This window comes from Hippopotamus amphibius, chromosome 6 (genome assembly GCF_030028045.1).
Source record: "Hippopotamus amphibius kiboko isolate mHipAmp2 chromosome 6, mHipAmp2.hap2, whole genome shotgun sequence".
NCBI lineage: Eukaryota > Metazoa > Chordata > Mammalia > Artiodactyla > Hippopotamidae > Hippopotamus > Hippopotamus amphibius.
This window is the reverse complement of record NC_080191.1, coordinates 156,302,318-156,320,167: the sequence shown is the minus strand read 5'-3', so window position 1 is coordinate 156,320,167 and position 17,850 is coordinate 156,302,318. Positions and strand designations below refer to the sequence as shown.

Below are 17,850 nucleotides of genomic sequence, written 5' to 3'. Positions count from 1 at the left end.
GTAAACACCTTGATCTTCAGATCAATTTTAGGCAGTGGTTGTATGCCAAATGGATCACCATTATTTTATATATTAAGTATAAATGGGGACAGTGCCAATTCTAATAGTATGACACCCTCAATTTTAATCCTCATCTTAAAGTCATGAAAAGTGGGATCACCACGCCCTCCATGTGAGGCACAGTGTTTGCTTAAGTTAAAATTACATGAAGTTTACAGCAATTTTTAAAGCAGTGTAAGAGGAAATTAATCCACAAGTACTCACTTCTGTAACAGTAAGTCATTTGTTTTTCCTCATTTGTTTCTAAGTGTGTATTTACCTCCACATTCTAATTAAAAGGAATAAAGAAAATGGTATCTTTCATAGGCATCTTTACAACACCAATAACTGGTGTGAAATTTATGTAAAAGCCAGTATCTACAGCTTTCTCTGTACGTCCTCTTTTTTAAACAAAACTTACTCTGTCCAATACGCAAACTCTCCAGTTATCTATTGTACAAAACTGAGGAAGCTGTGAATGTACTGTTTTCTGAGAGAGAATCTGGGGGAAAATCCTTGCCCTATGTTCAGACCTACAGAGTTGACCACTGGAGCCACAAAGGTGAGAGATGCTTAAAGTGGTGGCTGAGACATTAAAAATAAATAAATAAACAGCACTGTGGACATCAACATGTAAGAAAACGACTGAAAGAGAAATTTCAGAAAGTTGGCATCAGAATTACTAGCAACATAAACCTTGAAGATTTTGATTAAGAAATGGTTATAGCTTACAAATTCTAAGAAAAAAAAAAGTCAAGCAAGTGTTATTTATCAAGAATTCCTTCACAGTCAACTGTTTTGTTTAGAGTACCAAATTCTTTACACTCTAAGTACAAAAAAAAGAACTGTTAAGATTATCAAACTGTTAAGACTATCAAACTTTTTTTTAAATCACAAATTGGCTTTTTTACTGAAGTACTGAGAAACCAACCAAGAGCCCAAGGCCCACAACTGAAAGATGACTTGTTTTCTAAGTGTATAAAACAACATTATAAGGAACAGATTTTTTAAAAAAGAAAAATCTGCTGCACAGTGTGAGTAGTTCACTGGCTATAACTTTCCTAAAACAATTTTCAAAATATTAAATAGCATTGTAAGTCAACTAAAAAAAGAATGGGAGAGGTTACACAGGCAAATTATGTTTTAAATACTTACATCTTCTCTAGGTAGTTTATTTTCATTGTCTCCTTCAATTCTGACCCGAACCACACCAGATTTGTCTACTATTTCTTGAATAACTTTGCCATTTTTCCCAATTACTTTTCCTTTAATAAGAGAAAACATATATAATGGTAAGTTAAAAACCAACACTGCTATCATTTCAACACCAGGCAAATAATTTATGACTTGCTATCAAATTAAGAAAGCAAGCAAAATTCCATCTTTTTACTCTCAATTAACTTGCCCCAAAGACTGCTGAGGAACTTTATCCTTGGTATGAAATCTCCTTCTCTTCAGTATGCCTAAGGCTACTACTATTAACTGAGACTGACAGTGCCACTCACATGTGAGACATTTTCAAAGTCAAATATTTTTTAATATGCTCTATATCATTTTTATATTTTTAACCTATCAAGTCCAACCCATTTATTTCAAAAACTTGGATATATAAATGAAGGCAAAAAGAACACTGTTATTTTGGCATTAATCACCATCAATTCGTTGACATTTATGACTATTACATATATTATTATTCAAACAACTAACAAAGCCATCAATCTGGCTTTTATTTTCAAGTTCCTATTTGTTCAAGACACCTGTGACTTGAAGATTCTTTTAAAATGAATATTCTCTTCACTGAAATAAAATATTTACATTTAACAAATATTACATTTTACACTTGTAATTTTTTAAAGTACTGCAGAACTATACAACTACATACAACATGTATATGGTTTGCCATCTTCCTAGATATGAAATACTGTAAAATAACATAAAATTTAAATTATTTACCTTCTCCACATTTCACTTGTAAGTCTCTCAAATAGCAGTTATTGAGTATCCAATAATTAGAGGAGAAACTAAAAGGAGGACATAAAGATGCTCTTCCCCTTAGGAACTCACCTGTTATAAAGCTAACATACACCAATAAAATAACAAAGCAATACTGGTCAGTGTTACCTGGTAACAGAAGTAAATGTTCAGGTAACTCTCACTATATGGAATAGATGTATCCTAAGTTGACAGCAACATCTTATTTGTTACTAAGTCCAAATCCCCCATTAATTAAAATTTTTTTACTATATCAGCAACCATTTCCACAATAAATTAATTTTGGTTGAAAGAGGTTAAAATGTAAGTTTCTCCTATTGCATGCTTGAGAGAACAATTTCCAATAAAGATTAAATTGGGGGGAAGGGGATAAATAAGGGAACAATGCCAACAGTAAGCCGGTCGGATACAGCAAACACTGTTATAGGATTTTCAAACCTCCTTGCTCAATAACTCTAAATTTAAAAGCAGCAGCAACTGAACAGGCAAAAAGAAAAAACAAAAGAGTAGGACAGGTAATTCACATGATGTATGTCTTCTCTGAGCAGCCCTAGCAGCAGCATGTAAAAGCAACCTTCATGTTAACACAGTGAAGCTCAAGCAGCAACTCCATCCTTGACCCTGCTAAAAATAAGCAAATATCTTTTCGAAAAAAACAAAAATCAGACTGATATATCATACCCCCTCCCCCAAATCTCTGCCCCTTGCTTCTTGTGAACTATACCAGTGGAGAGTGAATATTCATCACCCTTCTGAGGTCTGTGGCAAGGACCTACCTGCAAGTTTTATTTACTCCCACCAGAGACCGTCAATATTTTAACTGATCATTTCCAGTTTAAATTCCAAAGCATACTGACAAACTGAAGCAGACCTGTAGTATAATTTGAGCACTGAGCATAAATGCTTCCAGGTGAAAAGTTTCAATTAATTTTCAAATCAATGTTCACATAATACTTTTGATGGGGTGGGGGGGGGGGTCAACAAGTCTAGAACTCTTGGAACCTGAATATGTGCGGAATCCTCTCTGAAACTTACCCACCAAGTAGTCCTCATTCCCTTCTACTTCTCAGTCCTCTTTTTCTCTCTTTCACTTGGACTAAGTATACTATTTTTCAAAAGACTGCTTCATCCAGAAAACACTTTGGAGGAAGATGTAGTACTACTATTATACAGAGCAACCAACTGAAGTCTTTACATTACTTGTGAGTATTTCAGCAACGTTTAATAGCTGCTGCTAGTATTTGTTTTCTAAATAAACAAATAACCCAAATCACCGAAGCCAACCAAGCCAGGGTGGAAGAAAAAGAGACATGACAGGTACTCACATCGCTGCACAGATAAACGAATAAAAAGAAGAATCTGAGAGCTACAAATACATCCAATATCCGTATTTCTGAAATATCAGTAATTTTTACTTAAAATTAACAATACCACAAATTCTACAAGACCAAGGCTGTCTTCTATAGAACTGATAGGTTGGAAAGAACCCTGACTCCCTTAGACACACTCACCTCCAAATCATTTTTACAAGTGAAGAAATCTTAAGTTAAATTATGTTTCGTAAAAGCAGCAACCAAAATGTTAGTATTGACAGCTGTCAATAATAGAGTACTACATAAACAACAAAGGGGATCATTTTCAAAAGCAACTTTCCTGTCAAAGGTGATTTCATTAGACAACTAAACATTTGGTAACATTCTGTATCTTAACGTTTATTAAAATTATGTACAATTCCTGAGACTCGTATTTACTTTTAACCTCTCAACTCATCATCTCCCACAATTCAGTGTACAGTAAACAGTGGTTTCTAAGAATAGATTAAGTGGAGCTTACTTAACTGGTAATATATCACACCCATCCAAATGGGCAGAAGTGGAAAGATTTTTAAATAGCTGAATACCAAGAAACTGTCCAAATTCTTGTGCTATACACTATTATCCAAAGTGCACTACTTGTTACTGGCCAAGACAAACATCTTTTTTAATAGTGTAAGTGTGTTTTGTTTTGTTACTTTTCACCTACTAATGTTTTACAGAATTTGATAAGTAAAACAGGTATAGAATCTTTTCCCAAAGGTAGAACAGGTGTAATTATATCTAAATGGAGCCCAAAGGGCTCTATTTCATTAAGGTCAAAAATCTAATGAGACTCAATAGATGATCCAAAAAAAATCATAAAAAACCATTCCCCTAGTAAATTTCATAAATTACTTCATGTTGATGCTTATATTTACATTAAACTTATAGGATAATCACTAGGTATTTAACATGTGACCAAGGCTTCTCCCGTATGTCTCAAACAGCATTTTAAAGGACAGACAGCACAGATGTAGAGGATATTAATAACAAAACTATTAAACAACTAATCCCAAGCTATAATATTCATTTAACTGCAGCTTCGAATTGAAAAATTGTCACTTAATTTATATAACCCATGGGCACAGCAGTTTTCATTAAGAGTGTCAAAAACTTAATAGCGAAACCTCCCCTCATATCATCACCATCCTTCTCTACTGTCCATGTCTTCTTACCTTATTCTATGCCTTTGCAACAACTATTACTTACTCAAGGCCTACTGTGTAGAAGTGTATTACCCTATTGTTAGTCCACTCTTACTTTTTCTTCTGCACTAAACAAAAGAAAAAAATTACCACAAATACCTTCTCAAAAAACTATGACAATTTTGATGGATATATGAATGATAAAAAGACATCAAACAAATGAAAATATTAAGAGGCCAAGGGATGAAAAAAAATAATGACAAACTGTTATAAAAAAAAAAATACTCCACATAACTTTAAGTAAAATAAGATATCAGAAAAGGCTAATTTTCAATTAGGTCATATATAATTAAATAACATTTAACTTATCTAACATTTAGTAGAAGTACTTACCAACAAGATTCCTAGGAACCTGAATAAAATCCTCCACAAATTCCAAGAAACCTCTAGCCTTTTTTACAGCATCAGCACTCTGGCAGGGAGGAAGGGGGAACAAACATGAAATTCAACCTTGAAGAAACCCACAATCCACAACAAAAACACAAGAAATAAGAAAAAAGCAATTATTTATGCTCTAGTACAAGATTCTGCTCAGACCAACAGTGACATTTCAAGTCAAGTAATTCATGAATTACTTTCCAAAAAGAAGTCAGAGCAATCATTAAACAGCTAGGAAAAAAGTCTTTTACAACCAAAATGTTAGACATCTCTAAGGTCACTTTTAAGCTCCTAAGAAAATTAACAAGAGAGTTTAAGTTACTTGCGTTAGTCAAATTTTAACCCAATCCTAAATACATCTGGCCTACACTCCTATGTTGGATTCTCCAGGTTAATGTTAAAAAAGATTGTTTATGTTGTCTGCACTATCTGCACTGTTTTTTCATTCTCAACATAAGAAATGATTTAAAAGACTGCTTTTGCAAAGATGCACTTTTAAAAAAAAATTACCTACTAATAAGATCATTAAAATTCCTAACCTCTAATGGTTAGATTTTTAAAAGACTAGAAGATGGGTGGGCGAAAGGTCTCCTCTAAAAGTAATTTATAGTTCTCAGTAACAGTTAACTTACACCTTAACGTTTGTCCTTTAATAACCAAAGGTCAAGTATACTGTGTGCTCACTATACACAACAAAAATCTTAAAACCATATTTAATCCTCATAAACTAGTCAGCCCTATTATGATTCTAATTTTACAATGTGGAAAATTATGCTGGCAAGCTGAGTAACTTTCTCCAAGCCCTTTCAAAGTGGTAGAGGCAAAATTTCAACTCAGGCAGTATGGCTCCAAAGCCTTTCATCTTAATTACTCTGTTATACTGCCCACTTCTAGCGGTTTCTAAAGTAAAAATCAGGCCTCTAGTCAGATTTACTATAGGACTCAAATGAAAAGTCAAGACTTGAAATTATCACCCCCCAAAAACTCATCTATTTATTCTAATGTGAAGAATGGTCTTGATGAAGAAAAGTCTGACTTATTTTTCAGATTATTTTCCTGTTCACATAGATAACACAATTAAGCAGTGACAAAATATTCAAATTCCAAGTTCTACAAAAGCTATTCTATTATATGCTATTTACAACTGCCAGTGCTTGACACAGTAAGCACTCAAAAAATATCTGACTAAATTATTTGTAATGCACATAAGAGTAAAATTCAGAAGCAGCTGATTAAAGAACTTCTGAAAAGAGTACACATTTAAACACTCAGTAAATGTTTCAATGCCCCATATAATACAATCTTTAATCCACCTACATACATGTAATGATTGCTAGGCTGACTGATTTTAAAGCGTTTCACCCTTCTGAAACTGAAATTCCAGTCAATAGTTAACATGTTATAGTAAAGTTACCCAAGGTGGGGGACAAACAGCTTACCTCTCCGTAGATTCTAAATGTTCCAGTATCTTCATCTAGCTCAATAGCTGTAACTCCAGGAACCTTTCTAGCTTGCTGTATGTTACTACCATGTGTTCCTATTGCCAGGCCCATCAAATCTTCTCTCACAACAAATTCCTCATGAAAAGCTGCTGCAAGTTGTTTTGTGCACTAGTAAAAGAGGCAAATTAGAATTTATTATAAAAGATCTAAAAAATCTTTTGTACAACCATGTTCACAGTATTATTCACAACAGTCAAGAGGAGGAAGCAACCCCAATGTCCACTGAATGATGAATGGATAAACAAAATGTGATATATGAGTACAACAGAATTATTCAGCCTTAAAAAGGAAATTCTGATACATGGACAAACATTACATTATGCTTAGTGAATTAAGCCAGTCACAAAAAGACATGATATATGATTTCACTTAGGAAAGGTATCTAGAGTAGTGAAATTTATACAAAGTAGAATGGTGGTGACCTGGGGCTGGGAGAAAGAGGAAATGGGAAGTTGTTTAATGGATGTAAGAGTTTCATCAGTTGATGGAAAGATGAAAAGGTTCTGAAGACTGAATGATCAACAATGTGAATATATGTCTCAACACTATGAACCACACACTTAAAAATCATTAGGATGGTAAATCTTATGCTTTTTTCACTGCAATTTTTTTTAAAAAAGAAAAAGAACTAAGGAAAAAAAGGAAGAAAGGAAATTCATTTGGGGTCATATAACGGAAAAGGGGGAAAAGTTTGATCAGTCTATCTAAATCATGGTCACCAAAAAGTATAATTCTAAAACAATTTTCCAGAATTACTGATACAAGAAGCTCTCCACTTCAGATGATTCGCATTTCAAAACTCATTCACATATCTGTTGTTTGGAACTTTTAAATTAATGAGGACACTCGTGTACTTGTCCTAAAGATAGACACACCCCAACTTCTCTAAGACAGTGTGTGTGCACACATGTGTGTAGGAGGAATAAATCTCCTAATAGTGTGGCAGTGAAGAAGAAGAAAAAACAGGAGTACCTTACCACAGGATAGAGAGACGCAATGATAGGCTCTTTTTTTTAAACTACAAGCCATGTGTCCTCATCTCTTCTTACCCAAGAGTTGTCATAGTGAACCAGTTACTAAGGAAGTGCACTGTGACTGATAACATGACAAGACAGTTAAAACAGATTAAAGAAGAACTAGCAATAAAGTTATATTGGAAATTCCTAGTGAGTTTTTAAGCTCTTTGGCACCTGTCATCCAAGTCCTAACAAATAATTCAACAGGCGTTTAGCAGATGAAAGCCTATGCTTCATGAAAGTAATAGAAAAAAGTAACTCTTCTAAGGACACAATGACTCCACTTATTAAAACAGGTCCCAAGTTGCCTTACCTAATAATCAAGTAGTTTCAGCCATGGAACTTGAATAATATACTCATGAAACTAACTGGGACACATAAAAACCTTTTACTAGTAAACCCACTTACTTCTAAATGCTTAGTGGCCTCTTCATTTCTGGACATAAGCATCAACTTCGTACGAATACTTCGCAAATGCATGTCACTCAAAATATTTACTCTCTTCACAGTTGCTTCACTGGCAGACTATAAACAAACAAGTTAATCATTCAAAAACTCAAATCGTTTTTCAAGATAATACAAACACAATCTTCCACATGAAGCCTTCCTTGATTTTCGTCTACTACTCTTCTCATCTAACATGTACTCCCTCCCATGAGTAATCTTACTTTGCTTGCTTAATTTCCATATTACTTAGATCCATTCTTCAAATTATGATTGGGGGGGGGAATAGAATCCAGGATCCCATACATTAAGAATTTTATGATACAAAGAATATTAAGATTTTCCCTCCTTAGTCCAGGATTTACAAATAAACTATTTTATAACTGCAAAAAAACTTTTCTCCCACACTGTATTTTAACAGTCACTATAAAAAAGTTACCTTTTATCTTTTGAAATATTTAACTACGAAATCTGTACAATATGCATTATCTACCTTAAAATATGGAGTTATCTTACCAGTATCATTAGCTGTGTGGTTTCTGGATGGTAAAAAATTCTGCACGCTCCTACTGCTTTCTTAAAATCTTTATGTGCATTTTCATTAGCACACCTAGGGAGAAAGTAATTCATGGGTAAGACCTAAATAATAGGTTAAATTTAGAGGGCAATTATAATGCAAACTCATTTCATTTTGACATCAGCCATTAAAACTTTTGTTTGTTAAAAAGATTTTCCATCAAAGTTTTTGATTGGGTGTTTGGGGGAAAAAATTTTTTGTAGCACTGAAAAATCCTCTTAATTCACAAAGCAATTCAACAGTAAACAAAATTACTCACGCCTCTCTCAAATCCTCAGGAACATCCACTGTGCATTTAAAGAAGGTATTTTTTTTGACAGTTTTATTTTGATTGACAGGCCGAAGTCGTTCAAATGTGACTATTTCATTGTAAGTGGCATCACAAGCAGCATATTCAATGACATAAAACTAAAAGACATCAAAACACTTTAAAAATCCCATCTGAACAAAAATAATGAGCTTTAAAGGAAGTTCTAATTACCTTGCTCAGCTTAACCAGTAGACCCTCCCCCTTGTGGCACAATTACTAAGCACAGCTTAGTTACATCAATCTGATTTGCCTAAACTAGATTATACGTGCTTACAAGCATGAACTTTGGTGGTCTTCACATGCTTGCGGTATAGCTCTGGAGAGCAGCTTTGGTGTTTGCAAATCCAGAACACAAACAGAAATTAATGGTCTCATGAATTTTTTGAAATGCATGATTAACTATTTCTGAAGTAGGCTTTTAACAACAAAACTAAGAGTTGGAATAACATTTCCACAAACCAAGAGTCAACGTATTTCCTTGGAAATTAGTCACAAGGCAAGTTTTAATATCACTTACTTCTCCTTTCATCATTCGAACTTTAGCCAACCACCATCCACATGGTTCTTGGTCATTTGCTCTTGAATATACCTGACAAAAAAAAAATGCCCTTTATTCATTCATCCAAAAAGAGTTCAACACTGTAAACAATGACTTATTAGAAGTGCTGAATTCCATTAAATTCAAGAATCAAAAATGTTATTGTGAACAAAATGAAACTGTTGTACTAAAGATAATTTAACAAGAGTTACATACACTTAAATTTTACTACTGAAAATAAAACTGAACCCTTTTTGGGCAATTTGGCTCCTTGGAAATTGAACTCCAAATTCATAAAAGTTTACTATTATGTTAAAGAAATGTTAGTTACAAGATAGTTTTACACAGTGTAAAACAGGTCTTTTTGTTTGTCAACACTTCATCTTCAAGCATGGCATTCTGATGATTCAAATATCACAAGTAAGGATAAGCTAGAACTTTAATAAGATGTATTTTAAATCTGATAAATCTGATGTATTTTAATAAGATGTGTTTTAATCTGATTTATAAAATGTTGAAATTAAGAATTGTTTTTAGAAAGTGATAAGCCCTATTTAAAATTCCTTCAAGATATGACATTTAAATTCCCTGCTGAGAAACTTAAACATACTAGAAATCTAGCTAACAACAACAAAAATTATACACATTTTAGTCCACAGAGTATGTATCTTACAAAACCTCCTATTCAAAAAAAATCTGTATCTTATATATTCCATAATTATCAAGTATTTTAAAATATAATACATCAAAAAAGTTTCCATTAAGGATTAGAGTTATTTCTTATGACACAGCAGCTTGATATATTTTCAATACGTGGGAGAGGGGGTGGGGGGAGACTGGGAAGAGATGACTAAGAAACACCCACAAAAATCTTGATTAAACTAAGGTTGTCCCTACACAAGCAGGCAGAGAAATCTACCAATCAATACATGTTAACAGCCTTCTGTGAAATAAACAACTACTGATAGGCAAAAAGTTAGGGAAAGCCTGAAGCTTCTATCAAGATGATCGGAGAGCAATCTTGGAAGTGGTGGAATACTGGAACTAAAAATAAATAAGGCAAAACTTCATGATCGGGACTTCCTAGGTGGCACAGTGGGTAAGAATCCGCCTGCCAATGCAGGGGACACAGGTTCAATCCCTGCCCCAGGAAGATACCACATGCCGCGGAGCAACTAAGCCCGTGTGCCACAACTATTGAGCCTGTGCTCTAGAGCCCGTGTGCCACAACTACTGAGCCCATGTGCCGCAAATACTGAAGCCCATGTGCCTAGAGCCCGTGCTCTGCAACAAGGGAGGCCACTGAAGTGAGAAGCCTGTGCACCACAACGAAGAGTACCCATGCACCACAACGAAGAGTAGTCCCCACTCACCACAACTAGAGAAAGCCCATGTGCAGCAATGAAGACCCAACATAGCCAATAAAATAAATTAATAAAAAACTTCATGATCAACTTTACTGCATACCATTAGAGAAAAAGTGTAAGGGTAAAAAAAAAACCTATATATCAATGACACTCCAGTGAACTCAATTTTAGCTTCTGCATTTTTTATATGAGTAAATCTATTTCATGACTATCTTATAGATCTTCCCAAAAAAAGAAATTTTACCCTTTTTTTAGAATAGAATAAAACGCATTCTATCTTGCAATTATCATAAGTATCCAATGAACCCTTACATAAATCTAAGGCAGAATCCAGGAACCTTATTTTTCCTGCATCCTAAAAGACTTTGCTATCTTCTTTGACTAGAAAGAAACAGATAAAGAAGAAATGCACAAATACAATAGATTAGTCAATCCAATTGGTTAAATATGAAAGTTGTGTGATTATAGCACAAAGATGACAATGCCCTATTCAATAAAATTAGAAGCCACTAAAAGTTCCAAAATGCACTTGATCCTTGAACAACACAGTAGGGGCATCAAGCCTCCATGCAGTTGAAAATCGACTGTAACATAGCCAGCCCTCTGTATATGTGGTTCCACATCTGCAAACTCAACCAACCACTGATCGTGCAGTACTGTAGTATTTTCTATGGAAAATAATCTGAGTGGGAATTCCCTGGAAGTCCAGTGGTTAGGACACTACGCTTTCCCTGCTGAGGGCCCAGGTTCAATCTCTGGTCAGGGAACTAAGATTCCCACAAGCCACATAGTGGGGGGGGGGGGGGGTACCGAGTATACACAGGTCCATGCAGTTCAAACCCATGTTGTTCAAGGGTCAACTGTATTCTTAAATCACTGCATTCTGATAATTAAAGTGTAAGATGAAACAGAAGAAATGATAAACTAGAACTTATCAGAGATGGACTTTTATAATTTATATTTATATTATATTTGATATCAGTATTTACAAGATGGGTATGCTCTGGGTTTACACATGATAGCTGATGAGCAATAAGTAATATTCAGAAAACTTTGGTGGTTTTAGGTACATGTATTGTCAAAACCAGGAAAACATGGAATAAAAACTTGGATTTCTATGTTTAAAATATCTAATAATGTTGACCTCCACCATACTTTTATTCCTACTGCTGTAAATTCACGTGTAAAATGACTTCAAAATATAAAAAAAACAATAAAAATGGTCCATTGGACCCAAATGGTAAATGATGACTATTTTCCCTAGTATACTGAGAATAAAAAAACAAAAAGAAAACCCTGAGAACAAGAAAGGAAGTGCCCTTTCCAAGTACTATCTTAGAAAGGCAGCTCAGCTAGAGACTGGTGCATCTCTTGTTGATCTACAGTGGATGGGTGCCTCACGCTTGAATGCTGAAAAATGGGTCTTCAAACTACCTGTTCTAATTCTATTTGCTCCAAAGGCTAACCATCTAGGAATCTGGCTTTCTATGTAAGTTTATCTACAAAAAAAAAAAAACAGAATAAAACACAGTGGACGGTCTTGCAACTTTACTTCTCATTGAACATTAAAAATGCTGGATGCCATTTTATACTTACAGCCATCTCTGTAAACTTCATTAGTAACTGTATCCCTGAAAGACAAAGCCACTCTCATAAAGCCAAATTAATCTAAGTTCCTGGCTCAAATCAAAGTGCTATAAATTCACCTCCACTTTTGTGTTGTGGGTCAAATCACATCCTTTACAAAATGAACAGTGTACTCAATACAATAAGTCATTTTAATAACCCAGCATTAAAACTGTACCCTACTGTACTATGTCCAAGATGCTGATTACTGAATTTATTTATGACTATGTCACTAGAGTAAGAGCAACTCAGAGAAATTCCCTTACTTCAGATTTTAATTCACTTAAATCTCCAAACTATTCCAAGGAAGCAATTCACACTCTAAGGCAATGGCCCTCATTTCTCTAACATTCTAAGTTTCTTCAAATCCAGGAAAGATCTTTAAAAAAACAGAAGACTAAGGAATGCCCATGAGACCTAAAAACACAACAGTACCCAGATTGAAGAAGGCTACAGTTTCATAGAAGAATCAAATTCCAATAGCCTATTTCAGTATTCTTTCTAACAAATGAATCTAAGTCAAACCTTACTGGCCTCCAAATGTTAGCACACAACCAAATTATGACTTACATGGAATTCCAGTCTAGATCCTAATGTTATCAACTTTCCATTCAAGTTAATAATTTTCAATGATGCCTTTCTTTCTTTTATAAATTTATTTATTTTTATTTATTTATTGGCTGTGTTGGGTCTTCACTGCTGCATGCGGGCTTTCTCTAGCTGCAGAGAGCGAAGGTTACCCTTCCTTGCGGTTCACCGGCTTCACTACTTGCAGCACACAGGTTCAATAACTGTGGCTCGAGGGCTCTAGAGCACAGGCTCAGTAGTTGTGGCGCATGGGCTTACCTGTTCCATGGCACATAGGATCTTCCCAGACCAGGGATTGATCTTGTGTCCCCCTGTGTTGGCAGGTGGATTCTTAACCACTGTGCCACCAGGGAAGCCCTCAATGATGCCTTTCAAAGTTATAATAACCAAACAGAAATAATGTGAACACAAGAAGAAGAGATTTTTTTACCAGTTTCTACCAAATGCTAAATAATGTTAAGCTTTAGACTGAATACTTAATTATAATGACATATTTTATAACTACATGAAATAAATTTATTGAGTACTGTTCATATCTATTTCATCTCATTACAATCTATGAAGAAACAGAAAATGTACATTAGGAAAGCAAGCTTAACATCTAGAAAACAAGGTGATTTATTTACTTACACAATAGTATTATCTCATTAGTATTTGTGGCTGATACTTTAACAAATGGGTTTCATAAGTCTTGGAAACTGGCCATTCCCCAAAAGAAAAAGATATAAGTAATAAAGAATATGTTCTCCTATTCTTTAATGTATGAGTATTTCCAAGCACTAAGACTAACAATGCTGACTTGGTATTATGAGAAAGACTAACAACAGACTGCTAAAATTTTCAGACTGCTTGCAAGAATCAAACTGAAACACTTCTAAAGGTAAGATGTAAATTGTACATGTTTATTACACCTTTTTTAATAAGTAAAATATTAAATTAAAAAAACTGTAGAGTAAGGGGATTTCCCTGGCAGTCCAGTGGTTTAAGACTCCGTGCTTCCACTGCAGGGGGCAGGGGTTCAATCCCTAGTCATGGAACTAAGATCTTGCATGCCGCGTGGCATGGCCAACTTTAAAAAAATAAAATAAAATTGTAAAGTAAGGAAGTGTCTTACATCAAATTATTCTTATTCCCTTTATCAAATTCCTCTCAAGGGACCTATCCCAAGATTACAACTACATTATAAAGATGTACAACCATAATGTCTATCTGCCATATTAGATGCAAGAAAAGGTGTATGTCACAAGAACAAAAATTTGCCAATCCATATTTCAACTAGAAAACTTCACAATTCAAAACTATATAAAAAAAGGTTTTAAACATCAAATATGTTAAACCCAAAAGGAAAAACCTAAAAAGCCTTATAAAGTTATATATTACCTTGAGATGTCAGGCTTCCTATATAACATGTTTGTGTGTGTTATTAACTCGCTGAATAAAGTAGATATAATAAAAAAACACCTCACATGTGAAATCTTTGGGGAAAAACTCTCTACTGCCCTTCCAATATCCCAAAACATTATACGATATATCCAGCTTAAGAGAATCTAAAGAACTCTTCATTTTCCCATCATCCCCCAACTTTACAAGCTGAGCATTATTTTCTTGGCAATCTTTTTTTTTTTTTTTTTTTTGGGGGGGGCTGCACCACACTGCTTGTAGGATCTTAGTTCTTTGACCAGGGATGAAAGAACCCAGGCCCTCAGCAGTGAAAGCACAGAGTCTTAACCACTGGATCACCAGGGAATTATCAATTTTCTGAGCAATCTTGTAATTAGCAAAATCAGCTGTTAAGCAAATATCAGAAAAATTCAATTTATTAAATATTACAAAGATTTTAAACTATATGCCACCACTTTCTCAGAAATCAAACACAAAGCCACTAATTAGGTTTAAAAATAAATTGGGACTGGGCTTCCTAGGTGACGCAGTGGTTAAGAATCTGCCTGCCAATGCAGGGGACATGAGTTTGAGCCCTGCTCCAGAAGATCCCACATGCCGCGGAGCAACAAAGCCCGTGTGCCACAACTATTAAGCCTGCGCTTTAGAGCCCGTGAGCCACAACTATTGAGCCCATGTGCTGCAACTACTGAAGCCCACACGCCTAGAGCCCATGCTCCACAACAAGAGAAACCACGGCAATGAGGAGCCTGTGCACCACAACAAAGACCAGCCCCCACTCACTGCAACTAAAAGAAAGCCCACACAAAGCAAAAAAGACCCAACACAGACAATAAAATAAATTTTAAATAAATTGGGACTTCCCTAGTGGTGCAGTGGTTAAGAATCTGCCTGCCAATGCAAGGGACACAGATTCAATCCCTCCTCCGGGAAGATCTCACATGCCGCAGAGCAACTAAGCCAGTGTGCCGCAACTACCGAAGCCCGCGTGCCTAGAGCCCATGCTCCGCAACAAGAGAAGCCACCACAATGAGAAGTCCATGCACTGCAACAAAGAGCAGTCCCCGCTTGCCACAACTAGACAAAGCCCATGTGCAGCAACAAAGACCCAATGCAGCCATAAATAAATAAAATCTTTTTAAAAAATAAATTAAAAAAACCTTTGAATCTTAAGACTTTTCAAAACCAACTTTCCATTATAAGTCATACAGCATCTTCTTGAGGCCATTACCAGACACTAATTTATGTTTTGTAATTTCATTTAAGTTTCATAAGCTGGCTTGAAAAGCAAACATGAAGTAGCCAAATGTGTTTGTAAAGTAACAAAATTTTAGAGTAAGCCATGTGAAACTGCAAATATTTAATGATACCGGACCTACAAGAATGGAAAGTCTGTATGGCTGAATTCTTTAATTATTATTTTTTAACAGAAATATAGTTGATTTATAATATTGTGTTAAGTTTCGGGTATACGGCAAAGCAATTCAGTTTTGTATATACATGCATACATATATACATGTATATATATTCTTTTTCAGGTTCTTTTCCATTATAGGTTTTTACAAAATATTGAATAATAGTTCTCCACGCCATACAGTAAATCCTTGTTATTTATTTTATATATAGTAGTGTGTATCTGTCAACCCCAAATTCCTAATTTATACCCCCCCACTTCCCCTTTGGAAACCCAAGTTTGTTCTGTATATATGAGAGTCTGTTTCGTAAATAAGTTCATTTATGTCATATTTTAGATTCCACATATAAGTGATATCGTATGAGGACTTCCCTGACAGTCCGGTGGTTAAGACTCTGAGCTTCCAATTCAGAGGGCATGGATTTGATCCCTGGTCAGGGAACTAAGATTCCACATGCTGTGTGGTGCAGCCAAAAAATTAAAAAATAACAAAAAAAAAATTTTTAAGTGATATCATAAAATATTTGCCTTTGGCTTACTTCACACAGTATAATAATCTCTAGGTCCATTCATGCTGCTGCAAAGAACATTATTTCATTCTTTTTTTATGGCTGAGTAATAGCCCACTGTGTGTGTGTGTGCGTGTACATACACACCATTATCTTCTTTACCCACTCATCTGTCAATGGACATTTAGGTTGCTTCTGCATCATGGCTATTGTAAATAGTGCTGCTGTGAACGTTGGGGTGCCTATATCTTTTTAGATTAGAGTTATCTCCAGATACATGCCCAGGAGTGTGATTGCTGGATCATATGGTAATCCTATTTTTAGTTTTTAAAGGAGCCTCCATACTGTTTTCCATAATGGCTGCACCAATTTACATTCCCACCAGCAATATAGGAGGGTTCCCTTTTCTCCATACCCTCTCTAACATTTACTATTTATATATTTTTTTGATGATGGCCACTCTGACCAGTGTGAGGTGATATCTCGTAGTTTTGATTTGCATTTCTCTCATAATTAGCCATGTTGAGCATCTGCATGTTGGCCATCTAAGTATCTTTTGCAGAAACGTCTGAGCTTTAGATAAATGCTTGAATAGCTTAATGAAAAGCTCCCTTCTGGATCATTTCTGTTCTAAATTAATTACTAATGGCCAAATCAAAATCACCTTTCCCTTCTTCAAAGAGGAAGGGTTCCTAGAGCTACAAAAGAACAAGAGTTGGGAATCTGGCACAAAACTGACAACACCCTGTAAATACAGCATGACATATAAGAGAGAATAACATTCAGGACAAAAACTTAAACTGGTTATCAACTTCCTAACCTTCACGCTACATGAACCTTGGAAAAGTATTCATACAGTTCAGAAGAGGCCCTCAAGAGACTGTTATGTCAAACCGATATAATGTGTTTAAAAAGCCAGTTAGTTATATATTATATGGGTGTCAGCTGTTATCACTGCTATTATAGTATTTCAGACCAGCAGAAAGAGAACAGTAGCCAATAACTTAATAAAAAAAAAATCAATATACTATTCGATAAATTACCCTAGAAAAAATCAAATTATATTAAAGACCAAAATACTCTTTAAAAGGGGGGGGGGGGCCCACATCTGTAGAAGTACTAAATTGGGTTATCCTGGAGGCCACACTGGGAAAACTGGCAGATCTGAATAAATAAAAATATAAATTCTTAATGGCAAAAGCCACTAAAGCACAGTTTTTTAAAGACTGCCTGGGAGAAAATACAATATACAACAGATAGAAACTTACCCATAAGATTTCCAACATCAAAACTACATGGACAAAAAATAAAATAAGACAATAAACAGAACAAGCGGCTAACAGCTAATAAACTATTTAAAAGACACTCAACACATCATTAGTAACCAAGGTTCAGAAGATACAGAAGACAACAGCTTCCTTCTATCATGTTCAGAAAATCTTACAGATTAGATTAATAATAATCGAGCCAGTCAATCTATAAGGAAACAAACCTCTTCATGTTTAGCAAAATTATGAAGTGGTCATTCAAAAAGTATTTCTGGAGGACAAAATGATACATTTTCAATATACATGCCTTTGATTCAGCAA

General features: G+C 34.9%; 1 protein-coding gene across 1 annotated transcript in view; it reads right to left on the bottom strand.

The window, feature by feature from the left end:
- FXR1 (FMR1 autosomal homolog 1) overlaps positions 1-17,850 on the bottom strand; it is a 58,076-nt gene that overhangs the window by 18,757 nt on the left and 21,469 nt on the right. Inside the window, exons 4-10 of the mRNA XM_057738059.1 lie at positions 9,336-9,407; positions 8,768-8,916; positions 8,448-8,541; positions 7,896-8,012; positions 6,409-6,579; positions 4,925-5,003; positions 1,195-1,304 (exon numbers count right to left, since the gene is read on the bottom strand). Coding sequence (XP_057594042.1) covers positions 1,195-1,304; positions 4,925-5,003; positions 6,409-6,579; positions 7,896-8,012; positions 8,448-8,541; positions 8,768-8,916; positions 9,336-9,407 — 792 coding nt within the window. The remainder of the gene's footprint in view (positions 1-1,194; positions 1,305-4,924; positions 5,004-6,408; positions 6,580-7,895; positions 8,013-8,447; positions 8,542-8,767; positions 8,917-9,335; positions 9,408-17,850) is intronic.